The following is a 27,988-nucleotide window of genomic DNA, read 5'->3' as shown; positions in this document are numbered from 1 at the left end:
TGCCATTCTCCATCATGCCTGGAAGACCCTGAATTTCAAGATCTACGGGTCTTTGTCTAGTCGTCCATTCACAATAAAGTGCCTCATCTGCCAAATACTGGAGGACCAGGACTTTGCAGGTCTTTATTTTTGGCAAAAGATAGCGTTACTGAAAATGTAATACTCACACTAAGTAACAGAAAAAAAATATATATATATAATAATAATAATAATAATAATCTCTGCAGCAGCTGTCCACAGAGTGCTAAAACCCCAAATTATAAGTACATACAGTATATACAGCGCTTACAGAAATATATATGCTCATGTAAAGTGCTTAAGATGTTTAAAATGAGCACTTAAGCACTTTATATGAGTGCAGGTATTTCTGTAAGCACTGGAAATATGTATACTTAAAAAGATACAGTGGGCTCCCTTTATTCAATTGCTTCCCCTCCCTGGACGCATTCATATACCCACTTACCAAATTTGAGCGCTCATGCAAAAGGAAAAAACTTGGCTGCATCATGCAGTGCCCTTGACATGTGGGTTGCTGGTGTCCCCTCTGCCATCCTTTAGGCTTCTATATATTTCCTGGAGGATAGGCCTTACGGACAATCAGGTAGAGGATTCTTTTGTTCTCCTACAAAACATCTATTTGCACCAAGTACCAAGAAGCGGGCATTAAGGTGTTAACCCAGTGGTATTATACGCCTGTTAAGCTCCATAAAATGTTTCCTCAATGTCCAGATCTGTGTTGGAGATGTGGAGAGGAGACTGGTTCCCTTCACATTTTCTGGTCTTGCCACAAACTGCAATCTTTTTTGGTCAAAAGTTCAACAGATAATCCAAAAATTTACAGATCATGTCCTCCCGAAAGACCCTGTGTTTCTTTTTGCACTGCCACAGTTTCTAGGGTAAGACATATAAGCGATCCATCTTACCCCTTTTTGATCACAGCAGAAAAAAGCTGCATCCTGCTCTTTTGGAAGCAGGCAAAGGTTCCACCCATAGCCATCTAATTGAAGAGAGTGGTTAAAATAACGAGATGGAGGTTCAACTGGCACAAATTTGTTTACTCTGCTGCATACAAGAACTTGCTGAATTAAAATAAACTAAATGGAGATTAAACCAATAATCATCTTGGATCTGCTGGGGTGGTGAACTAACTAACTGACTGGATTCCCCCCCCCCCCCGTCTGTTTACTTCGGCAGATCCCCATTCTGTCGGAAGATCGCGGGTGACCAGAGTCCGCCGGGGCCGCTGATTAGAGGCCATTCATGCAGCCGAGCCTCTTTGCTGCATTAACTGTGGCGGCAGGTCGGGAAGTGGTTAAATATCAGGATTTTTTACACTGCTATTGCCTTTAACCATGATATTCACCTTTCTAAGCAATAATTAACTGTCATGAATTGCTTTTCCATTCATGACAGCTTTCTTATTGTTGACATGCTGTGATTAGCTACATCTAATTACATGGTACAGGGTGCTGCAATTGGCCCACAGCTATCGCATGGTACATGGGGCCAATCACAGCATCACAATACAGTCATGAATGGAAGCCATTAATAACTGTCAACATTAAAAATTAAGTACAAAAAATCAAAGAAGAATAAATCACCCTAAAAATAGGCACAAAAAAGCTGCAACCATTAGCAAGTGACCTCACTCTAAACACAAATAATAATAATAAAAATGGTGCGCCAAGTCAGGAAGCTATGCATCAAAAATAAAAAAATCCCAAAAACAAAAATTGCAGTAATATGCAATAAATATGTGAAACAGTGATAAAGTTCACCAATTAACCACTTGCTTACTAGGCACATAAACCCCCTTCGTCCCCAGGCGAAATTTCAGCTTCCGGCACTGCGTCGCTTTAACTGACAATTGCGTGGTCGTGCGACGTGGCTCCCAAACAAAATTGACGTCCTTTTTTCCCCACAAATACAGCTTTATTTTGGTGGTATTTGATCACCTGTGCGTTTTTATTTTTTGCGCTATAAACAAAAAAAAGAGCGACAATTTAAAAAAAATATATATATTTTACTTGTTGCTATAATAAATATCCAATTTAAAAAAAAAAAACTTTTTTTTTCTCAGTTAACCACTTAAGCCCCGGACCAAAATGCTGCCTAAAGACCCAAGGGGTTTTTACAGTTCGGGACTGCGTCGCTTTGACAATTGAGCGGTCGTGCGACGTGGCTCCCAAACAAAATTGGCGTCTTTTTCCCAACAAATAGAGCTTTCTTTGGTGGTATTTGATCACCTCTGCGGTTTTTAAGTTTTGCACTATAAATAAAAGTAGAGCGACATTTTTGAAAAAGAATGCAATATTTTTTACTTTTTGCTGTAATAAATATCCCCCAAAAACATATATAAAAAAATTTTTCTTCCTCAGTTTAGGCCGATACGTATTCTTCTACCTATTTTTGGTAAAAAAAAAAAAAAAAATCGCAATAATCGTTTATCGGTTGGTTTGCGCAAAATTTATAGCGTTTACAAAATAGGGGATAGTTTTTTTGCATTTTTATTTATTATTTTTTTTTTTTACTACTAATGGCGGCGATCAGCGATTTTTTTCGTGACTGCGACATTATGGCGGACACTTCGGACAATTTTGACACATTTTTGGGACAATTGTCATTTTCAAAGCAAAAAATGCATTTAAATTGCATTGTTTATTGTGAAAATGACAGTTGCAGTTTGGGAGTTAAACACAGCGGCGCTGTAGGAGTTAGGGATCACTGTGTATGTGTTTACTAGTGTAGGGGTGTGTGGCTGTAGGAATGACGTCATTGATCGTGTCTCCCCTATAAAGGGGATGACGCGATCGATGCGCCGACACAGTGAAGCACGGGGAAGCCGTGTTTACACACGGCTCTCCCCGTTCTTCAGCTCCGGGGAGCGATCGCGACGGAGTGGCTATAAACAAATAGCCGCGCCGTCGTCCCGGATCGCTCCCCGAGCGGACCCGACCTCCGCATGTACCGGGGGGGGGGTCCCGATCGGACTCCCCACCCACGTCTAGCAGAGGACGTACAGGTACGTGATTGTGCCTGTCCGTGCCATTCTGCCGACGTAAATGTACATGAGGAGGTCGGGAAGTGGTTAAGGCCGTTACGTATTTTTCTATGTATTTTTGTTAAAGAAAGAAAAAAAAAAAAAAATTGCAATAAGCTATAGCGCCTACAAAATAGAGGACAGAATTATGATTTTTTATTATTATTTTTTTTTAAAAGTAATGGCGGCGATCTGCGATTTTTATTGGGACTGCGATATTGTGGCGGACATATCGGACACTTTTGACACAAATTTGGGACCATTCACATTTATACAGCGATCAGTGCTATAAAAATGCACTAATTACTGTATAAATGTGACTGGCAGGGAAGGTGTTAACACTAGGGGGTGAGGAAGGGGTTAAATGTATTCCCTGGGTGTGTTTTAACTGTGTGGGGGGGAGGGGGCTGACTGGGGGAGGTAACCAATGCTGTGTCCCTATGTACAAGGGACACAGATCGGTCTCCTCTCCTGACAGCACGTGGAGCTCTGTGTTTACACACAGAGCTCCACGTCCCTGCTGTCACCTGCTGTGTCACCGCCGATCGCGGCCGCCAGGTACACGCATCGGCTCTTCAGCGATACGCTGGGACACCATTTACCCGCTGTGCGCCACCCAGTGGCGCGCGCGGGTAATGCTTTTAAAAAGACGTCCAAAGACGTCCACTTGGTACTTGAGAGCCGCGCTGTTGACGTCTTTTGTCAATAGTGCGGGTCTGAAGTGGTTAAAAGAAGCTAAACAGCAAAAATAGACAAAATCTGCATAAAATGACGAACCCCAATTAAAAAAAACAAAAAAAACAGTAATATGCGATATGTGAAACAGTGATAGAGTGCTTAAATCGAATGCATCTGATCTTACATAAAAAAATATATTAAAATAAGTCCCAAATAATGAAGTGCTTGTGTATCAAAAAGTGATGAGATGTGAAGATCATGTGCTCAAAAAACAGTTCTTGATGCTCTCCCATCAACCAGGGGTGTGCCCTAGCAGCTCACCTTAAACAAAGGCCATGACAGGTCTAGTGGCGCTTTGGTATAAATATCCTCCGCAGTAGTTTGTTCCACTCTCCCCTCCTGCATCAAAATCCACAGCTGGTCTGACCAGGCTTAAGCGGAATCTCCTCCGCTTCTTTATGTCTTCGGAGAGGCAGCTCATACCTTCCTACTGGAAGTCGACCACCACTCCTCCCTTGTCACATTGGGTCTCGATTATGAATGACACTATGAGAATGGAGGAGATGTTGGCTCTTGACAATGATACCTACGATAAGTCGGCTCCCCCCGGCTCCGAGCGGCTGCAGAAGTCTGGTTCAGATGCACACATCTCTCGATCCTGGCTCCACTGACTGCCAGCAAGGTCTAGACCAGCTTCCCGAACTTCACCATTATTATTATTATGATGTAAGTGCTGGATACATTTCAATCTTAAATATTAAAAACAGAATACTCAGAGGCGCTTTTCTTCTGGTTTGTTTTCTTGCGAAGGAGGAGCCGGGGATATCACTTCTGGTCACAGCCGAGACCAGGAAGTAGGGATTATATCGACACTGCTTGCTTTTAACCTAGATGTAAAAAAGGTATTATGTTTTATTAAAACCATTTCTTCTGCGAAATTACTACACTCTGGAGTTCTTATTTGTCTTGTACGGCCTGTGAATTGAGGAGATCCAATACAGCATCATGAATATTTATCCCCGATTTTATGCTATAAAGGAGTAGGAGGCGAGTGGAATGTGACTTTCCATAAAGAATCCATATAATAAAGCCTGGTCAGACCAGCTGTGGATTTTTATGCAGGAGAGAATGGAACATGAACTGCTGCCAAGGATATTTATACCAAAGTGCCACTAGACCTGTTGTGGTCTTTGTTTAAGGCAGTGTTTCTCAACCTGGGGGGGGGGGGGGGGGGCGAATGACGATTTGTCAGGGGTCACTACTGAATCCTGGGCTGTCCCTGAAGCCTGCACTGCTCACCCAGCCTTTTCATGGCTTCCCTGGAGCCTATGGCCACCCAATCAGCCTCTTCGCAGCCGCCTATTCAGTTTACAGCATGACTGGAGGGCAGAGACTAGAGGTCAGCTGACTGGTGAGGAATGTGAAGTGGGAGTGACTGGGAGGAGACTCCATCTCCCGATTTCGGCATATGCGTCACTGCTACGAGACACGACAAAGTCGGAGACACGAGTAACGCTACCAGTGATTATAGTTGCCAAAGTCCCCATTACCTTTCTCAGGTGACCTTGATCAAGAGCACCCAAGTTGGCTAATAAGAACTCCCACACATCCCATTCTCTCCCCCCCCCCCCCCCCACACCAATGAGTAAAACAGGGCTCGACAAACCTGGGCGCCAGGTCGCAATTGCAACTAAAATAAGCGACCTGGGGCAGCACAGCTGGGCTAACCTGTCTCCATGTGCACCCCCCGCGCAATTGCGTCAGCCTCGCTTGCCGGTAATCGAGGCTGGCCCTTTGTTTCTTTATGGATTTTGGCGCCCCCTTCTGGTGGCCGTTGGTATAACAAGACAACCAGCAATGCTAATGGAGCTTCCCTGCCTGTTTTCATTGCCCAATAATCTCGTTCTCTTAGAACCCCCAAACATTAGATATATTTTTTATTCTAACACCCTAGAGGAAAAAAATGTCGGTCGTTGCAATACTTTGTCACACCGTATTTGCGCAGTGGTCTTACAAGCGCACTTTTTTCGGAAAAACACACACCTTTTTTATTAAAAAAAAAACGGAGTTAGGCTTACCGGTAACTCTGTTTTCAGGAGTCTTCCAGGACAGCCCTGTAGATGTAGCTCCTCCCTCCGGGACAGGAAACACAATCACCCCCAATTACAAAAGGCGGTCCTCCAGGCCTTCTCCTCAGTTCATCCAAGAATTCCTGAAGGGCTCTGAAAGACATAATCTACCAACACATCGTTAGTACAAACCTCCACTTCCAGTTAGAAATATAAACACCGGGTGGGAAGCCAGGCTGTCCTGGAAGACTCCTGAAAACAGAGTTACCGGTAAGCCTAACTCCGGTTTTACCCTTTCGTCTTCCAGGACAGCCCTGTAGATGATTGACAAGAAACTTACTTATCAGGGTGGGGTTACTGCTTGGAGGACCCTTCTACCAAATGCCTGATCCTTCTCAGACATCAAGTCCAGGCGATAGTGCTTGGCGAAAGTAGTATAACTTGACCACGTTGCCGCCTTGCAAATCTCTTCTGGTGAGGCTCCGGCCCTCTCAGCCCATGAACTTGAAACCGCTCTAGTCGAGTGTGCTTTAACAAACGGGGCTTGTATGCCCTCTAACTCATAAGCCTTTCCTATTGCCATCCTGATCCATCTAGCAATGGAGGATTTAGACGCTTTCTGCCCCTTTTTACTTCCTGAAAAATTAACAAAAAGGGAATCGCTCTTCCTAAATTCTTTGGAAACTTCTAAGTAAATTAAAAGGCACCTCCTAACATCTAACAAGTTTTGGGGTGCTCCCTCTGAGTTTGAGGTGGAACAAAAAGAAGGAAGGACAATGTCCTGTGTCCTATGAAACTTGGACACAACTTTTGGGAGAAAACTGGGGTCTGTTTTCAAAATAATCCGATCTTCAAAAATTAACAAAAAAGGCTCCAAAATTGAAAGAGCCTGTAGCTCACTCACCCGTCTGGCTGAGGTCACTGCCACCACCAAGAGCACTGTCTTAAGTGCAACCCATTTCAAGATGGATTCCTCCAGAGGTTCAAAAGGTTTGCCTGAAAGTGCCCTGAGCACCAACGAAAGATCCCAAGAAGGACAGGTCGAAACCCTTACTGGCCTTGATCTTGATAAAGCCTTGAAAAAATTCTTAACGAACGAATTCTGCTGTAGGGAATACTGCAAGAAGACACTCAGGGCTGCTACCTGTACTTTTAGGGTGCTAGGGGGAGAGACCCAGATCCACCCCAGCCTGTAAAAATTCCAAAATAGCTGGAATCCCTGGATGATCTAACTCTTGTTCTTTCATCCATGAACAAAATCTCTTCCAGAATTTGGCATAGATTGCTCTCGTAACTGGCTTTCTGCACTGTAATAAGGTGTTTATTACCCTCTCTGAGAAACCCTCTGCTCTCAACAACTGTTCCTCAGATACCACGCAGTTAGACTTAGTCTGTCTACCTGCGGGTGTAGGATTGGACCCTGCGAGATCAGATCCTTCCGGATTGGAAGGGGGAATGGAGGGAGAATGCACAGTTCCTTCAGGATTGCAAACCAGGGCCTCTTTGGCCAACAGGGCGCGATCAAAATCAAGTCTGTCTCCTCCAACCGAAACTTCTGAAGTACCGCTGCGATCATCCTTACTGGGGGGAAGGCGTAGCAGATGTTGAACCTCCAAGGACCGGCAAAGGCGTCTATCCTTAAGGCCTGATCTCTTGGATGTATTGAGAAGAATTGGGTTACCTTCCTGTTCTTTTCCGAGGCAAAAAGATCTACTTCCGGAAGACCCCACCTCTGTGTTATCTGAGAGAATACTTCTTCGTTTAGGGACCACTCGTCCTGTCTCACTGGCTGGCGACTTAAATAATCTGCCAGAGAGTTTTGAGTACCCTTTAGGTGGACTGCTGTTAGTGAAGACAAGTTGGTCTCCGCCCAGGAGAGGATTTTGTTGGATATCTCCTGAAGAGCCAGACTTCTTGTCCCTCCCTGCTTGTTCAAGTACGCGACTGCAGCCGCGTTGTCCGAGCGAACTTGCAGGTGACGTCCTACCAACCTTCCCTGGAATGACTCTATCGTCCTTAGAATTGCCAAAAGCTCTCTTTGGTTGGAAGAGCGACTTGCCTCCCCTGGGGACCATGCTCCCTGGGCTACTGCTTCCTCTAGGTGGGCTCCCCAGCCCCAGGCACTTGCGTCCGTTGTCACCACTACTTCCGCCGGGAAGGACCAGTCTAGACCTTTGCTCAGATTGTGATGTCCTCGCCACCACCAATGTCCTCTTTACTTTTGCTGAGATTGGGATCAGTGACTCTAAATCCTGGCTCTGGCCACTTCAGAGACGGAGCATAAGTTCCTGTAATGGACGTTGATGTCTTGCCCAAGGAACTGCAGGGAAACAGGATGTCATGAATCCCAGGACCCTCATTACTTCTCTGATTGAAGTCCACTGATTGGACTGTAACTGGGCTACCGCCTGATTTACTTTGGTAACTTGGGGAGATAAATTTTTCTCTTTTCCGAAGATATCTTGTACCCTAGGTATACTACCTCCTGGGATGGCACCAACTGTGATTTGTCCCGGTTGATTATCCATCCGAGTGAGGAGAGAAACTCCTGTGCTACCAGTAAATCCCTCTCTAACTGTTGAGCCGATCTTGCTACGAACAGTAGATCGTCTAAGTATGGGATTACTGTGATCGCTTGGTCCCTGAGAGGGGCAAGAGCCTCTGCCAGAACCTTGGTAAAAATTCTCGGTGACGAGGATAGCCCAAAGGGCAGGGCTTGGAACTGATAGTGTTGAACCCCCTAGAGTTACCCTTACTGCCACCCTGAGGAATTTTTGGTAATCTGGATGTATAGGGATGTGCAGGTAAGCATCCCTGAGATCCAGGGTCGCCATGTAACACCCTGGGAACAGACATCTTGATACCGTAAAGATCGACTCCATTCTGAACCTTTTGTATTTTACAAATTTGTTCAGAGGCCGGAGGTTCAGGATCATCCGGAAATTCCCTGATGGTTTCTTTACGATAAACATATGGGAATATACTCCCTGTCCCTGCTCCTCCAGGGGTACCAGAATTAGGACTCTGATCCACCAATTCTCCTAGAGACAGCATGAGAGCTTCTGCCTTTGCTTTTTCCCTGGGTGGCTGAGTCACCATGAAGTTCAAGTGAGGCAGTGACGCAAACTCCAGCTTGTATCCGTTCTTTATAAGATCTAGAATGAACGGGCTTGAGGTTGCCTTGGTCCATTGTGGGAGGAACTGCCCCAACCTTCCTCCCACGGGGACACAGGAGTCACTGTGGTTTTGGGGCGGGTTGAGGAGGATTGAATAGGATTCCTCCTCTACCACGACACTTGTGACCTGCCCAGTGCTTCTTGGGTTGGCCTTCTTTCTTCTGGTTTTGCCAAAAGCTTGATCCCTTGAAGCCACGAAAAAAACTTTCCTTCTGTTTTTTTCTTCTTCTCAGGAAAGGCCTTCTTCCTGTCCTGAGTACGCTCCAAAGCCTCTTGGAGGCCGGATCCGAAAAGGTGGTCTCCTGAAAAAGGAAGACCACACAATTTCAATTTTGAGGCGGCATCGCCCGTCCAGGTTTTCAGCCATACCGATCTTCTGGCTGCATTGACAAGAGCTGTTGACCTGGCAGCCAACTTTACTGACTCCTCTGAGGCGTCCGCTAGAAATCCTACTGCCTTGAATAGGAGTGGAAAGGATTTTAGAAGCTCCTGTCTGGAGGTACCGGCCAAGATGTGTGCCTGCAACTGGGTGAGCCAACACTCCAAGTTCCTTGCTACACAAGTAGCTGCTAGAGCTGGCTTTAAACTAATCGCAGAGGCGTCCCAAGCTCTTTTCAATAGTAGGTCCCCCCTTTTGTCCATTGGGTCCCTAAGGGAACCGAGGTCATCAAAAGCCAAATCCGTCCTTCTGGAAACTTTGGCTAAAGGGGCATCCAGTCTAGGAACCTTGTTCCAAGGATGAGACACAACTGATTCAAATGGAAACTAGGGTTGTCCAGATACCGATACCAGTATCGGTATCGGGACCGATACCGAGTATTTGCGGGAGTACTCGTACTCGCGCAAATACCCCCGATACCTAAATAGAATACTTCCCCCCCCCCTTCCCCCCCGCCGCTGCATCGCGCCGCCGCATCGAGGGACATGGCTAGAGGGACATTGCTGCATATGTGAGGGACATGGCTAGAGGGACATGGCTGCATATGTGAGGGACATGGCTAGAGGGACATGGCTGCATATGTGAGGGACATGGCTAGAGGGACATGGCTGCATATGTGAGGGACATGGCTAGAGGGACATGGCTGCATATGTGAGGGACATGGCTAGAGGGACATGGCTGCATATGTGAGGGACATGGCTAGAGGGACATGGCTGCATATGTGAGGGACATGGCTAGAGGGACATTGCTGCATATGTGAGGGACATGGCTAGAGGGACATGGCTAGAGGGACATTGCTGCATATGTGAGGGACATGGCTAGAGGGACATGGCTGCATATGTGAGGGACATGGCTAGAGGGACATGGCTGCATATGTGGGGGACATGGCTGCATATGGGGGGGACATGGCTGCATTTGGGGACACATTTAAAAAAAGTATCGGTATTCGGTATCGGCGACTACTTGAAAAAAAGTATCGGTACTTGTACTCGGTCCTAAAAAAAGTGGTATCGGGACAACCCTAATGGAAACCTACGTTTGAGGCTGCCTGAGAAAAAGGGTCTTCTTTCAGGTTGTTCCCATTCTCGCAGAATCATATCGATCAGAGACTTATGAACCGGAAAAACTTTGGTTCTAGTCGCATTCCCTTGATACATAAGGTCATGCTTTGAGAGCTGAACCTGTTCCTCTTGGATATCTAAAGTATCATAGATAGCATTTAGAAGATCCCCCACATCATCTAATGACAATTTGTATCTGGCCGCCCTGGAGGAATCCTCCTCTCCCTCTGATTCAGATGCTGAACCTGCCTGAGAGGAAACAACTGATCTGGGAGTCCTGTCTCTAACCTCCTCCTCTTCCTCTTGAATTTGTAGGGAAGGAACACTAGAGGCCCTAGGTAGGGACGGGGCCGGACCCTGCATCCTGTCTATCAGTCCTTTAAACGACTGAAATGTGGATGCAATTTCATCTTTAAAAGATGACAACATTTGGTGACAAGTGGTTACTGAACTTTCCTTAACCAAGCTGTTGACACAATCAGGACATAAAGGCTTATCCCAGTTAGAACTTAGCTTTGTCCCACACACGGCACATTTCTTCCTAGGAGGCTGGTTCTTATCATGGGCCTTAACCTGTTAAAGACAAACAACACAGTGGACCACATTACAACCAGCAAGACCTGTATTCACCACTGTGAAAAGGTTCCTAGAAGGTGCCAAACCCTCCACCAGACAGGCTCACCACCTAGGGGGGGTATATGGGGTAACAATCCCCTACCTAACAGAATAAGCCATGTGCCATCACCAGGCCTTACCTGAGAGGTACCGGTGCCTGTTGGACCAGGATCGGGAATAGCCACTGCTGCATCCATGGTCCTGTGTTTTTTGTTTCAGTCTCTCTGAACAAACACTAGCGCCGGGTTCCTTCGAGTCCCCTCCGCGCCCTTTTTTGAAGTAGGAACGATACTTCCGGGGGCCCCCTGATGACGCGCTTCCGCCGAGATTCTCCTTCCTCTCTTTGGAACGCACGGTACACGCCCCCTCATCGAATACCGGAAGTGGCGAAAAGCCGATTCGATGGCGTCTCTCACCCTCGCAGCCACGGCCATCCAGATGCTCCAGGGGACGGATCCCGCCGTCAACGGGGGCCGACTCTCGCCGAGCTCACGGCGGAGGAGACTCCAGCCACGCTCTCTACCCCTAGGGCCAGAGGAGTGCTGAAGGTATGAGGTAGGTTCGCTCCCCACAAAAAAAGACACGTTCCACGATTGCATCTCCTCCCGTCCGGCAGGAAACACAAAAAACTGAGGAGAAGGCCCTGAGGACCGCCTTTTGTAATTGGGGGCGATTGTGTTTCCTGTCCCGGAGGGAGGAGCTACATCTACAGGGCTGTCCTGGAAGACGAAAGGGTAAAATAAAACAAGACAGCAGTAAAGTTAGCCCAATTCTTTTATATTGTGAAAGATAATGTAACGCTTAGTAAATTGATACCCAACATGTCACGCTCATGGAATGGCGAAACTTCTCCATGGGGAAAGGAAAATTCTACAGGTTGGATTTTTTGAGATAGAGGAGGTCTAGGGCTAGAATTATTGCTCTCGCTCTACAAATCACGGCGATACCTCACATGTGTGGCTTGAACACTGCTTTCATATGCGGGCGCTACTCACTAATGCGTTCGCTTCTGAACGTGAGCTCGGCCGGGGGGGGGGGGGGGGGGGGTCACGTTACTGGCTCCTAACTTTAGCTGGCTCCTAGATTTCAAGCAAATTTGTCAAGCCCTGTAGTAAGAGAAGGAATAAAAATGGAGAATACATAGAAGGGAGAAAAAAAAATGGGAGGAGGAACAAGAACAAGAAATGCGTCTAAAGAGAGGGATAGAAGAAAAAAACAAAAACACACACACACACACACACACACACACACACGAAATTAGCATAGAGCGAAATAAAAGGGAAAGCAAGGAGAATTAAGAGTGGTACATCCTAAAATGTACCATAAGGGGTTTTAATATTGTACGAGTGGAAGGAACTCAGGGTGTTAAAAGTCCGTGGGTTAGGGGCGCAAATTACTTGTCATGCCTTGGGTGCTGACAACCCACGCTCCGAAAATAAATTTTATCGTTAGGGGTCCTCACAACTTGGGAAATTTTATCAAGGGGTCACAGCACTAGAGAGGTTGAGAATCCCTTGTTTAAGGTGAGCTTCTAGGGCACTCCCCTGGTGGATACCTGGATGGTGGACGCAAAAGGGGATCACAAATTTCCAGAACTGTTTTTTGAGCATGTGATCTTCACATCGCATCACTTTGATGCACAAGCACTTTATTATAAATCATCTGTAAAATCAGATGAATTTTACATTAATTTTGATTCAAGCACTCCACTGTTTCACATATCGCATCTGACTGCAATTTTTTTTTGCGTTTCCTTGAAATTATGGATAGGCATTAATGCATATTTGTAAATTTTTGCGCAATAACTTCTTGAATTGGCGCACCATTGACATTGTAATCTTGTCATTGCTATGACCAATCATAGTGATCAGAGGAGCGACCAGATACTGAGCACAGTGATCCGCTGTGTAAACTGTACACAGTGGTCATGAGGGCACGGTAGCGTGCATGTGCTAGGCAACGTACAAGTACATCACCTAGTCTGGCTGTGCCGCCCTGTCACAGTAAATGTACTGTGGGCAGATAGCAACTGGTTAAAGCTGATCTCCAGCTTTGTGAAGTTTAACCACTTCAGCCCCTGGCCATTTTGCAGCTAAAGGACCAGGCCCCTTTTGCGATCCGGCACTGTCACTTTAACGGACAATTGCATGGTCGTGCGACGTGGCTCCCAAACAAAATTGGCGTCCTTTTTTTCCCCACAAATAGAGCTTTCTTTTAGTGGCATTTGATCATCTCTGCGGTTTTATTTTTTGTGCTATAAACAAAAAATAGAGCGACAATTTGAAAAAATACTTTACTTTTTGAGATAGATAGATAGATAGATAGATAGATAGATAGATAGATAGATAGAGATAGGATAAAATATTTTCCCTCAGTTTAGGCCGATACGTATTCTACATATTTTTGGTTCAAAAAAAAAAATTTTTATAGATTGGTTTGCGCAAAAGTTATAGCGTCTACAAAAAAAAAAAAAAAAAAGGGTTAGTTTTATGGCATTATTAATATTTTTTTTTACTAGTAAGTACACGGAGCCGAGATCAGTGTCATTGTGACTAGGCAGAGCAAGGAGATGCTTATTTACACAAGCATCTCCCCACTACATACCTCCGTGAGATGATTGCAGGGATGCCCGCGGCGATAGAGTCCACAGGACCCGCGGTCCGACTCACGTGAAGGTGGCAGGGTCGCGAGCACGGCGGCACACGCGAGACCACACGGCGGCATCTTAAAAGGCGACATATCTGTATGTGCCTTTGCCTGTCCGTGCCATTCTGCCGACGGATATGTAAAGGGGTCGGTCTTTAACTGCTTGCCTACTGTGCACATACACCCCCTTCCTGCCCAGACGAGATTTTAGCTTCGGCACTGCGACGTTTTAACTGACAATTGCGCGGTCGTGCGACATGGCTCCCAAACACAATTGACGTCCTTTTTTTCCCCCCCACAAATAGAGCTTTCTTTTGGTGGTATTTGATCGCCTGTGCGGTTTTTATTTTTTGGGCTATAAACAAATAAAAAAGTGTAAATTTTGAAAAAAATAAATAAATACATACACAATATTTTTTACTTTTTGCTATAATAAATATCCCATTTTTAAAAAAAAAAAATATATTTTTTTTTTCTCAGTTTAGGCCGATACGTATTCTACATATTTTTGGCAAAAAAAAAAAAAAATTTGCAATAACCTGGTTTGCGCAAAAGTTAGATTACCTACAAAATAGGGGACATAATGATTTTTATTTTTTTTTACTAGGAATGGCGGCGATCTGCGTTTTTTCGGGACTGCGACATTATAGCGGACATATCGGACACTTTTTGACACATTTTTGGGACCATTCACATTTATACAGTGAACAGTGCTATAAATATGCATGGATTACTGTATAAATGTGACTGGCAGGGAAGGGGTTAACAACTAGGGGGCAGGGAAGGGGTTAAATGTGTATCCTGGGTGTGTTCTGACTGTGTGTGGAGGGGGGTGACTGGGGGAGGTGACCGATCCGTGTCCCTATGTACAAGGGACACAGATCGGTCTCCCCTCTCCCTGACAGAACGTGGAGCTCCATGTTTACACACAGAGCTCCACGTCCCTGCTCAGTTACTGGGCAATCGCAGGTGCCCGGCGGCCATTGGGCACACACACACTGTTCCCAGTGATGCGATGGGTGCGCGTGCCGCCGGCGGTGCGCCCTAGAGCCTTTAAATGACATCATATGATATCCTTTCAGAACAATAGAGCATTCCGAAGTGAAGTGGTTAAAGCAGAGTTCCACCTTAAAAACTCAACTGGAATAGGGTCTTTAGATAATGTCCTGTACTATTAATTCTATTAGATCTGTAAACTAGTTAAAGCGGAGGTTCACCCTCAAACTGAACTTTGTATTTATCATAACTGCAGCCTTAAATGCCTAAACCGCTGTCTTTTTTCCCAGATCTGTACGCTTACCTTTATACAGATGGATTCAGCCTCACCTTGTTCCCTGCAGGAGAGGGTGTGTTGCTCCCCCCCCCCCCCACGACGCTGGGACCTGTGTGCAATGTCTCCTGTGAGTGACGTTTCAACACTCACAGGAGACCATCCACAATAGCCAGGCATGTATTCTCGTGCTGGCTCGAGAATCACGTGATGCGGGAAGCAGGCATCGCATCGAATCACGGAATCCAGGAAGTGTTTGCTTGTGGGCTTTACAATGCCCACAAGCAAGATGGAAAAGCCCAGGACTATTTTTTAAAACTTGTTCTTTAGGACGAAAACCAAACAGACGGATGTACGAGCGGCTAGCAAGTGAGTGGTACCTTGCAATTTATATATATATATATATATATATATATATCTATATCTATATCTATATCTATATCGAGAGAGAGAGAGAGAGAGAGAGAGAGAGAATATATCAAAGCATTGCAGATTTTAACAAAAATTGCAGAACCCGCGTGTAACAGGAGTCACTTTAGGGGCACAGGGTGAATGAGAACCCCACTATGGTCTGTGCTAGTCACATTTAATGCGGTCAGATATTGTATATATATTGTGTGTTGGCTGATGTATACTAGTAAGCTTGCTGTGATGAAAGGGGTGGGGTGTGATTGCATTCCATTGTCTATTGTGGTAATTAAGTCGGCTATGTGGATTGGAGCTTGGTAGTCAGTCTGCATACCTATTATGGGGTCTAAGTGTCTTGCTGTGAGGAAAGGGGGGGAATCACTCCAGCAGCCCCCCCCCCCCCTGCTGGGACTGTTTGCTGAAGGAGAAGTTTGAACACACCTGACCTGTATCACCATTGTCATTGGACAATTTAACCCACCCTGTTTCCCAAGGGTGGGAGGGATGTATTTTGAAGAGAAATGTGTTACCATGTGCAGATAATAAAGATTCATTCCCTGTTTTGAACCTCAAACAAGAGCTGTGTGTCTCGTTTCTGGGGGGAATTCTTATGGGTCTTGTTCGTTTGCCTGATTGTGGAGTGTCGATAAGCTGTCTTGGAATGGATGGAAGGTCGTAAACGGTGATGACCGTTACACCGCGGAACCTCCGCTTTAACTCTGTGGCTGCATGATACCTTGAGGACTTTATTATAAGCATTTTCACTAAAACAAATGGATTATAGGACACAGATCCAGTTTTTACTGGGAGCCTAGGATACACTTTCTAACAGAGCTACATGACTCTGAATTTAGGAACTGGTTGCTATTATTTTTATTTGCTTTAAAAATTGCAGAAGATTATTTTTTCCGGTGACAACATACAAGGCCTTGAAAAAGTCTTCATACCCCTTGACATTTTTCACTTTGTCAGGTTACAACCAAAAATGTAAATGTATTTTATGTGATCGACCAACACAAAGTGGCACATAATTGTGAAGTGAAAGGAAAAATTATACATTTTTGCTGCAAGTCATTTTCGGAATGTCTCTACCAGCTTTGCACATCTAGGAGTGAAATTTTTGCCCATTATTCTTTGCAAAATAGCTCAAGCTCTGGCTGATTGGCTGGAGAGCGTCTGTGTACAGCCACAGATTATAAGTCGGATTTAGGTCTGGACTTTGAATGGGCCAGTCCAACACATGAATATGCTTTGATCTAAACCACTCCATTGTAGCTCTGGCTGTATGTTTAGGGTCCTTGTCCTGCTGGAGGGCGAAGCTCCACCCCAGTCTCAAGTCTTTTGCAGACTCAAAACAGGTTTTATTCTAAGATTGCTCTGTATTTGGCTCCATCCATCTTCCCATCAACTCTGACCGGCTTCCCTGTTCCTGCTAAAGAAAAGCATCCCCAAAACATTACACTGCCAACACCATGTTTCACGGTGAGAATGAAGTGTTCAGGGTGATGTGCAGTGTTAGTTTTTCACCACTTTTGGGTTTTGCTTTTAAGCCAAAAAAGTACCAGTTACACTTACCGGTAACGGATTTTCTAGGAAATCTTCCAGGACGTCACACCTGAGATGACGGTCCCACCTGACAGGAAACACAATCAACAGAGTTTAAAAGGCCCCACCCTTCCCTCAGTTATGACAAAACACAGACCCACACCGGTGTCAGAGGGTACCTTCTGTGAATACAAACATCACCAACATTAAAGGGTGGGAAGTAGGCCTGCCTTCCTGGAAGATTTCCTAGAAAATCCGTTACCGGTAAGTGTAACTGGTACTTTTCTCCAGTCATCATCCAGGACGGCACACCTGAGATGAGCAAGAAGTTCAGGCCTACCTTAGGGTGGGCTCACAGCCTGTAGGACCTTCCTGCCGAATGCCAAGTCCTGAGGGGACAACAGCTCCACTCTGTAGCGCCTCAAATTTATTTTGGCTCGTCCAAGTTGCTGCTTTGCAGATCTGATCAATTGAATCGCCTGCCTTCTCTGCCCAGGAGGTCGCCAGAGATCTGGTTGAGTGAGCTTTAATGTGCTCTGGAACAGGTTTTCCTGACTGTTCATAAGCTACTGCGATAGTCTGTTTAATCCAGGCTTGAAGCCCTTTCTTTTGACCGGAAAAATTAATCAACAAATGATTTGATCTCCTGAACTCACTATCTAAAATAGGTTAGAAGACACCTTCTAACATCTAATAAATGAAACCTTGACTCCTTGTCATTTTTTGGGTTCTGACAAAAAGGAGGGGAGGACAATCTGTGACCTGTGGAATTCCGAGGTCACTTTTGGTAAATCTAACGGGTCCTGTCTGAGGATAACCCTATCCTCCAGGAGCAACAAAAAAGGCTTTTATAGTCAGAGCTTGTAAATCACGCACCCTTTTGGCTGTCACGATTGCTAGAAGAAAGGCCATCTTAAGTAAAAGGAATTTAACAGAAATTTGAGCCCCCGGCTCAAAAGGCTCTTTGGTTAGAGCATCTAGTACCAGGGATAAATCCCAAGGTGGAAACCTGATCGTCTTTACCGGGGTTACCCTTTCCCTGGCTTTCAAAAACCTTTTTACCAGTGGGTTCAGGGCTAGCCTTTGGTCAAAAAATACTGACAAGGCTGCCACCTGGACCCAGAGGGCCAGATTCTTGTAGATCGCCGCATCTTTGCGGCGGCGTAACGTATCTTATTTACGTTACGCCGCCGCAAGTTTTACGGGCAAGTGCTTGATTCACAAAGCACTTGCCTGTAAAGTTGCGGCGGTGTAGCACAAATCCTCCGGCGCAAGCCCGCCTAATTCAAATGATCCGGGTAGGGGGCGTGGATTTAAATTAGGCGCGTTCCCGCGTCGAACGTACTGCGCATGTGCCGTCCCTAAAATTGCCTGACGTGCATTGCGCTAAATGAAGTCGCCAGGACGTCATTGGTTTTGACGTTAACGTAAATGGCGTCCAGCGCCATTCACGTACGACTTACGCAAACGACGTACATTTTCAAATTTTGATGCAGGAACGACGGCCATACTTAACATTGACTGCGCCTCATATACCCAGGGGCAACTTTATGCGTCACAAATCTTACGTAAACTTCGTAACTTCACTGCGTCGGTCGGGCGTACGTTCGGGAATGCGCGTATTTTGCTAATTTGCATACTCGATCAGGAAAGCGACGTCGGCGACACCTAGCGGCAAAAAAAAATGCATTTAGGATCCAACAGCGTAAGAGCCTTACGCCTGTCGGATCTAATGGTTATCTATGCGTAACTGATTCTATGAATCAGGCGCATAGATATGACGGGCAGACTCAGAGATACGACGGCGTATCTCTTTTGAGAATCTGGCCCTCAGTGTACTCACTGCTAAGCCCTGATCTCAACTCCTTCTTGAAGGAAATCCAGGACCATGGGGACTGTTTGGAGAGAACCTTCTCTAAGCTGGGCACAGCGAGAGAAGACCTTTCAAACCTTAGCATAAATGTTCCTGGTGACTGGCTTCCTACTCTGCAAGAGTGTGTCAATCACTTTTTCCGAGCACCCCCTGAGCCTGAGGATCTCCCTCTCAAATACCATGCAGTCAGGGAAAGGAAACCCGGATCGGGATGCAACACTGGTTCCCTGGGAGAGGAGATCGCATCTGGACAGGAGATGTAACGGAGGAGCAATCGACCACCTTCTCAGTGTGGGGAACCAAGCCCGCTTCGGCCACCAGGGTGCGATCAGGATTAGGTATCCCTTTGACCTGGATAGCTTCTGTAGAACCCTGGGGATGAGAGCCAGAGGAGGAAAGGCATAAGCTAGGGTGAACTCCCATTTCTGTGCCAGGGCATCTATCCCGTAGGCATCCTGTTCTCTGGTGAGGGAGAAGTACTTGTGGACCTTCCTGTTCTTTTTGCAGGCAAATAAGTCTATTTCTGGTCTGCCAAAGTGTTGGCTTACCAGAAAGAAAACCTTGTTGTTTAGCTCCCACTCTCCCTGATGAATGGGCTGCCTGCTGAGGAAGTCTGCGTGAATGTTTAGGGACCCTTTTACATGTACCGCCGAAACTGAGAGAATCCTTTTCTCCATGTCCCCCAGGATCTCCTGGGTCAGTTTCATCAGCGTGCTGGACCTTGTTCCCCCTTGATGATTTAGAAAGGACACAGCTACTGCATTGTCCGATAGAATTTGACCGACCGCCAATAGCTCCCTGAAATTGGAGGAGGCTTTGCTCTGTTCCCGGTCCCAAGGTCCCTGGGCAAAGAGAACTCCTATATGCGCTCCCCAGCCCCAGGCGCTTGCGTCTGTGGTCAAAATCAATGGATTCTGTTGGGTCCAGGAGCGCCCTCCTGACAGGTTGTCTGCGCTCAGCCACCAGTCTAGGGAGTTCCTTGCCTCTGAGAGGGACACTTAAGTCCAGGGATTCTCTTCTCCCGTCCCAGGAGGAGAGAAGGAATCCCTGGAGTTTCCGGGAATGGAATTGGACCCAGTGAACCGTGAAACTGGGATGCAGGATGACATGAGTCCCAACACTCTCATCATGGTCCTTAGGGAGAACTCTCTGGAACCAAGCAAGGCAGAGACTGCTCTTTGTTCTTTTGAGTTTTCTTCTGGTAGAAAGATCCTTTGGTTTACCGAGTCCACCCGGTACCCTAGAAACACCTTGGACTGTGCAAGGTCTAGGGATGATTTCTCTTTGCTGATAAGCCACCCCAGAGACTCTAGTGTGGACAGGACTCTGTCTCGGTCTGCCTGGATTTGTTCCAGGGCCGGACTGAAAATCAACATATCGTCCAGGTATGGGATCAAGGCTATCCCCTGGAGGTGTAGGAATGACACCACCTCGGCCAGAACCTTGGTAAAGATTCTTGGACTGGCCGCTAGGCCAAAGGGGAGAGCCTTGAACTGCCAATGTCGGACGCCCTGTTTCGTCTGTACTGCAAACCTCAGGAACTTCTGATGTGTCGGGGGGAAATAGGAGCACGCAGGGAAGCATCCTTTAGGTCCAAAGTTATCATAAAGACTCCTTCTTGGGAGGTGTCTAACCATGTAAATGCTTTCCATCCTGAATTTTTTTGTAAACCAGGTGTTGGTTTAGTTTTCGTAGATTTATAATCAGCCGGAATTTTCCGGATGGTTTTGGCACCACAAATATGTGGGCGTAAAACCCCTGGCCAATTTGATCTACTGGAACAGGAATGATGACCTGCTGTTCCGCTAGTTCCCAGACACTCTCCAGTAGGCCCCTTGCTTTTAATGGGTCTTTAATGTGTCTAAAGTTTGGTGGTGGGGGAGAAAGGAATTCTAACTTGTACCCCTCCTTTATCAAATTTAGAATATAAGGACTCTGTGTGATATTTTCCCACTGGGGGAGAAACCATGAGAGCCTTCCGCCAACTTATATGCTGGCGTCACTTGGTTTCTTTGTTGGAAGAAGTAGCTGCGGAAAAAAGGATCCCACCTTTTTCTTTGCCTCCTCCTTTCCCTGAAAACGTTTTTTTGAAGTAGATAGCTTTGAGAAGATCCTCCATATCCTCTGCTGAAAAGAGATGACCCCCAGGCTTAGTATCTTCCAGACCACTGTGGTCAGAATCCTCCCCTTCCTCTCTGGAACTCTAATCCGAGAGTTCCAACTCTACGTCTGAGTAGGTTAGCGATTGTCCCTGAGACTCCTCCGTAACATTAGTCTGAGTCTCTACTAGGGAGGGGGAGCTTCCCCTACCTACGGAAGCTACTTCCCTGCTAGCTACCGAGGCTTTAAAGGATTGAAGCGTAGCCAGCATTTCAGCTTGCAGCGCTCTGCTAATTTGAATATACACTTAGAGCAGAAGGGTTTCACATAGTCTTGTGGGAGTTTATCCCCACAATAACCACAGCGTTTAGATTTGCCTGAGGATTTGCCTTTAGACCTGCTGGGGGTCTCCTGGGCAGGGCTTTCAATCTCTGAAACAAACAGTAAAAGAAAAAGACCTGTAACCCATGGCTGTGGGGGATAGTGTTAATAGGACCACTCCAAAAAAAAAATCACTCACCCCCTGTGGCGACTTGAGAAGCCATTATCGGTCCGTCCCCCTTGTCCATGCTGCTGTCCGGTTGCCCACCGTAGTGTGCAGGATGGGGGGGGGGGGGGAACGTTCGACCGTTTACCGCTCTGAGCATGTGAGACACCGCTCGCTGCCATCTTATTGTAGCCCGGGGAAGCTTTTACCTCTGTGCCAGCATCTGAAACTACCAGAGATCCACAGAGACTCCCTCCCTGAATCGGGGACATCCTGAGCGGCTCCTCCTCGCCATCCACCACTGTCAGGTAGGAGGAGAGAGTGGGATGGATGGTCCCTGGGGATGTAGACAGCCCACTGTGTCAAACACCCCCAGTATTCTCAGGGATACTGTACCCACCATAGGGCCCGTCTTCACTCCCTGAGAATAATATACAAGGGGGGGCCCCCCCTGAGGTAAAGCTAAAGTATCTAGGGTATGGCAGCCATGGGGAGGGGGGCAGCAAAAATCTACCCCCCGCACGAAAAAAATCCACCCGTCCTTCTGCGACCGCCTCCCCACTAATGTAGCTCCCCCACGTTGCAGCTGGTCTGCTGAAGCGCGGCGCCGGCACAGCAATTGCTAATATTCCAACTGGGGAGGGGAGTGAAAGGCGCCCCCATGACGGCCAATGACTGCCCATTGATGGCACAGTGGCTGTAATTGATTTTTCTTTCCATTTGCGCCCCCCCAAAAAAATGTCAGCACCAGATGCCAGTGGTCCCCAGTGTCCCACTCTGTCCTCGTCGCACTGCGTCCCTCCCTGTCCCTGGTTATCTGAAAGGTTTCAAATGTTTTGACAGGGGCGCAGTTTCAGTGCTTGCCCTAGGCGCCATTTTCACTAGGTACGCCTCTGGACATAGACATATGATATGATCAGGTAACAGAAAAAAGGGTCAAACAAATTTACATATCAACCAATCCAGCAATACACAGTACAAATGAGCACGTGAAATATAAAGTGTTTTTTTTTTTTATTCATGGAGGAACTTACAAGTATTCTGCGACTTCTGAAGGCAATTGGTTCCACTAAATTTTAGGTAGGGGTATCAGAGTAAAGGGAGATGAATACAAATGCTCACCACGCTTTTTAGATACAGTGGAACCTCGGATTTCGAGTAACTCGGTTAACAAGCGTTTCGCAATACCAGCACTGCATTTCCTAAATTCCTAACTCTGTTTGCGAGTGTTTTGCAAAATGAGCAGGATTCAGGCCAAAGCGGTGTGCAGTACCGTGTTTGGCCTGAGGTGGGGGGGGGCGCCGGAGCCGATAGGAAATGGCCGGAAAGGCCCAAGGACAGTTTGGCTGACCTTGGAAAGGCTTGTGAACGGAGTCTGAGGTCAGCCGCTGTCCTTGGGCCTTTCCGAGGCTCTCCGGCACACACCCCCCACGCCTCTGGTCGCATACGGTATTGCATGCCATTGAAGTCAATGCGTAACAAATTATTTCCGTTTCCATCTACTTCAATGGGGAAAACTCACTTTGAAATGCGAGGACTTTGGATTACGAGCATTCTCCTGGAACGGATTATGCTCGTAATCCAAGGTTCCACTATATTTAAAACATTTTAAACCATTTTAAACCATTTATCATTTTCCTTCCACGTCACAATTCTGTGCCACTTTGTGTTCTACAACATAAAATCTCAATGAAATACATTTACATTTTTAGTGACAAAATGTGGAACATTTCAAGGAGTAAGCATACTTTTTCCAAGGCACTGTATAATATATACCTGTACATAAAATGTTTATATTTTCGATTTACTGTAGTTTATGCTCTACACAGCAATGCAAGACAAAATGTATACAATTGTAGTATCCATATTTTTTCAGTAATCAGTATAACAGCTAAAGCAACACAGGATATGACTTGTTAGATTTAACCACATGCCGACCGTGCTGTAGACAAAATAAGTCTACAGCGAGGTCGAGTTATTCTGGGAGGACGTCTATGAACCAGAAATACTCTGCCCATACTCTGCCCATACGTCTCTACGTTTTTTTAAAAAGCGCAAAACAGTAAAAAAAAAAAAAAGCGTTTGAAAAATTGCTGCACAAATACCGTGCAAGATAAAAGACCGCCATTGTATTTAGGGTCTCTGCTAAAAAAAAAAAAAGTATATAATGTTTAGGGGTTCTATGTAATTTTCTAGCAAATAAATGATGATTTTTAAATGTAGGATTTTAGATTTTAAATAATATTTAAATATATAAATAAATTTATTTTAAAATTTTATAAGAAACGAGAAAAAAAAAATTATATATATATATATATATATATATATATATATATATATATATATATATATATATATATATATATATATATATATATATATAATTTTTTTTTTCCAACCGCCCTATAGCAAAAGTGCGTCTACAGGGCGGTTGCTTAACTGTGGGAGGCCGTTAATTAACGTCCCCCCAGAGAATCGTTCCCGCGCGCGCACACAGGAACGTCCACGCGACCCGTAACACGGATCTCGGTAAACGGCCAATGACAGCGGCCGTTTACTACGTGATCGCTCCGTCCAATGACGGAGCGATCACAAAATGTAAACAGACAGCAGGGTCATTGCAAGTTCATCACTCTCCTCACACCGATCCAGCGTGAGAGGAGAGTGATTTGTGACCCAAACAGTGAGTTTTTTCTTCTATTTCGCAGTGCCACATCTGTGCCCCAAAGTGCCACCAAACCAACACCAGTGCCACTACAGTCCCCATCAGTGTCACACCTGCGCCCACCAGTGCTTATCTGCGCCTCATCTGTGCCCACGAGTGCCGCCTGTGTGCTAATCAGTGCTACCTGTGCCCATCAGTGCCGCCTGTGCCCACCAGAGCCACACCAGTGCATTCAAAATTCTTTTTTTTTACAAAATTTACGTTCTTTTTTTCATTTATAGCGAAAAAAATAAAAACCTCAGGAGGTGATCAAATACCACCAAAAGAAAACTCCATTTGTGTGTGGGGGGGGGGGGGGGGGACTAAAATTTTATATGGATACAGTGTTGTATAACAGTTATTGTCATTCAAAATGTGAGCACCGAAAGCTGAAAATTGGTCTGGTTATTAAGGGTGTTTAAGTGCCCAGTGGTCAAGTGGTTAACTGCTGGAAAAATAGGCCACCAGAAATTAATGCAAAAGAAAAGTTTGTGCCTTTTCTCAGACCAACACCTTTCAGAGTATTGTCCTGCAATGCTGACAGGTCCCGAGCACACACATTGCTTACTCAGTAGTGACAACATCCTGGAACATTATCAGTGTTCATGTGTCCCTAATGACATTCAAAACACACACTCCACTTCTGCAAAATAAATATTTCAAAATGTATGCAGAGGGCACTATGCCCATACCAAATCCTGTCACACCCTCCAGGACTCCTTCAGCCCACTATCATACTGAAAATACAGATTATGAAAATATATATAATATATGTACTGCTGAATGGCACTCGTGTGGCAGCATATGCTGGGTGCACTTTAAACTTTTCTTCTAGGAAAGGGTTGTATCGAAATCAAATGGGTCTTCAACATGAGGAATTTACAGTGATCACCAAACAAGCTGTACATTGCATATGCTACGTATCCCAAACTGCTGCAGTTATATCATGAGAAGTTTTCCAGGAATGCAGAATTTCATCCCCAATTTTATTACAAAAAACAGGCATACAACTGCCAATCACTATATAAATTTAAATATGTTTAAATTGCCAAAATAGAGTGACAAGGAAATGCAATTTACAACATTACATCAACTTTACATTTATTATTCCTCTACATGTTATTCCTATAGAAAATGTCAAAGCATGAGTAGCATTTGTTTAAAATTGGTAAGCCTTAAATACCACTTACTCAAAAACAGAGCTGTCATTTTGATCCCCCCAGATGAGAATCTCTGTGATGGAACGAATTGTCTCCACTAATAAATTGCGATTTTGATCAGTGACAGTGGTGTTCTTCGTTAAAACATGGTACATGTATCTAGAAAGCAAAAAACAGGCAAGTTGGTAAATTCTGAAACATACCCAACAGGATGACTCTAAAAACCCCCACTAGACTTACAGATAACCGCATTTCCAAGGAAGCTTACTTGGAGAGGATTGTCTCTACAGGAAACAAAATTAGATTTTTTTTTTGTGTGTACATCAGCTGTTTAGAAAATATAGACCGCCACCAACGTGCACAAGGGAAGAATTTATTTTTATTTTTTGGGAAAAACACACGCACCCCCATCTAGAACGTGTAAATCACCCCCACCAAGCTGAATAAGAGACTTTAAAAAAGGTCCTCTCGACCCCTCTTTCTAACTCGCTATCTTTCTGTGCTCCGATTTTCCCCCCTTTTTATCTTCTTTTGTGCTGTATAGTTTTCAGGAAGTTTCTAGAGAAAAAAAAAAAACGAAACCTATAAACCTTTTAAAATTGATCATGTAAAACTGTCAGGAAGGCTTCTGGACAAGGAAAAGGAGAGATTAGAACCCCTGAAATTTCTGATCTTCTGGGACTGGGCAATTTCTTTTTCTGATTCCCAATGGGAAATCAAGTCTAACATTGCCCTTTCTTGAAGGGTTTATTGAGGGTCCACAGGGTAAAAACAAACAAGGTTCAGCTTAGCAGAGCCTGAACAAAACGAACAGCGAAAAAAACCGGCTGTGTGAACGGGCCGATAAGTCACTTCCGGTCACGTCTTTAGATGCCTTACCGTAGCAGCATACACAGTTAGAAGGACGCCGTTTCTACAATCTACAGGCCCCCAGCTGTTGTCACTACAGGGAGAAAGTCGAGGAGGAATCGTTCCCCGGGACACATCCCATCTGAGGAGATACCATGCTGTCATTACATGTTGGTGAGGTAAGCGCTCCGTGAGCTCAGCTGCTTATGAGGATTGTCCCATCACTGCACACGGACACCCTGTCACCATTTGGGATATTCAATCACTCCTGTTTGACATAGGAATTGTCACATATGAACTTTTGTTACAACTGTTTTTTCAATTTTGTTTAGGTTCATGATTACACATATATCCATTGCGCTCATCAGTCACTATTTCACACAGTGTTAGTAATAAGTGTATCACTTTGGTGTGCTTTTCTCTTTATATAAGAGATACTTTTTCACAGTGGACGTTTCACTTTTATTTATTCAATTTTCTATTACACTATTGTTTTTTGCGCTCATCATTTACTTTATTTGAATTATTCACTTGTTGTTATTGCAATTTTAGATTTGAGCAGCATTAATTTATATTCTCATCTTATAGTTTTATTTTCCACCCTTCACTTTGGGTTATTGGCTAGCGCTTTAGTTTTCCCCTTTTTATAATTGCCCTTTCTTGGTCTCTCGGCAGCCGAGTGAGAAAAAAAGCCTTTGGGGTGGAGGAAGACTGAATTCTAGTCTGATGTTATGATCTGAAGGAGAAACAAGTTTTCTGACATTTCTGCCCACTGACAAGCAGGGAGGCTAAAAAATAAATCTGGTTAAAGATTTGTAGCATGAGGCTGTTTATTCTGCAATACTTTACATTTTTTGGTAAACGTATTTAATGAATCCAAGCTCTCCACGCTGTGAGATAACATGCACTGCATTGATGCATTCACACAATTTCACAGTAACCATGAGATAAAACAAAGTTCAGGAATATTGCTTTATCCCATTGTTTTGCAAACCTATGTACACTACAAACCGTACGACTGAATTTGTTCCGATATCGCTGTTTTACTAACCTCATAGCTTCCCTCTTCCTGGGCTTCCCCAGTGACGTAGCAGAGGGTGTGTCAGAGGGTGCGTGGTCACGTGACGGGTGGCCCTGCCTCCCCTATATAAGTAATGTCACAGCTTCAGCGCGTCATTCGCTGGGCTGTGTCCAGCGGTGAGAGGAGGTCGGCGATGCTGTGCTCTGGATGGATGGATCTTCTCATCGCTGGAGATCACTCGCACACGTCGCTGGATCAGGACAACGCTGGAGCAGGAAGCCGGGAACGAGTGGATTATCACCGCTGGAGTTTTTTTCTTTTTTATTAATAAAGGACTTTATTCTACGGTGTGTGTTTTTTTTTTTTTTTTTACAAGAATTTACACTTCCTTCGTGAAATGGTAGGGGTACAGTGTACCCATTACCATTTCACACAGGGGGGGGGGGGGCAGGATCTGGGGGTCCCCTTTGTTAAAGGGGTCTTCCAGATTCTGATAAGCCTCCCGCCCGCATACCCCCACAACCACCGGGCAAGGGTTGTGGGGATGAGACCCTTGTCCCCATCAACATGGGGACAAGGTGCTTTGAGTGTGTGTGTGAGTGAGAGTGTGAGAGTGTGAGAGTGTGAGAGTGTGAGAGTGTGAGAGTAAGGCCCCATACACACGAGAGGATTTATCCGCAGATACGGTCCAGCGGACCGTATCCGCGGATAAATCCTCGAGGATTTCAGAAGATTTCTATGCGATGGCGTGTACACACCATCGCATTGAAATCCGCGCTGAAATCCTCTGCCGATGACGTGTCGCGCCGTCGCCGCTATTATGACGCGGCGACGGGCGCGACGCTGT

At 45.4% G+C, this 27,988-nt stretch overlaps 1 protein-coding gene across 12 annotated transcripts in view; it reads right to left on the bottom strand.

Moving 5' to 3' along the window:
* CLEC16A (C-type lectin domain containing 16A) overlaps window positions 1-27,988 on the bottom strand; it is a 1,403,906-nt gene that overhangs the window by 1,337,622 nt on the left and 38,296 nt on the right. For 11 of the 12 annotated variants that reach the window (XM_040358542.1, XM_040358539.1, XM_040358533.1 and 8 more), the window contains exon 2: window positions 25,302-25,430. In XM_040358542.1, coding sequence (XP_040214476.1) covers window positions 25,302-25,430 — 129 coding nt within the window. Of the gene's footprint in view, window positions 1-25,301; window positions 25,431-27,988 lie in introns of those variants that run through there. The other variant, XM_040358541.1, reaches the window with a different exon arrangement.

The sequence above is a fragment of the Rana temporaria genome, chromosome 6 (assembly GCF_905171775.1).
Source record: "Rana temporaria chromosome 6, aRanTem1.1, whole genome shotgun sequence".
NCBI lineage: Eukaryota > Metazoa > Chordata > Amphibia > Anura > Ranidae > Rana > Rana temporaria.
The sequence above is the reverse complement of the archived record's forward strand: the minus strand, read 5'-3'. Positions and strand labels throughout refer to the sequence as shown.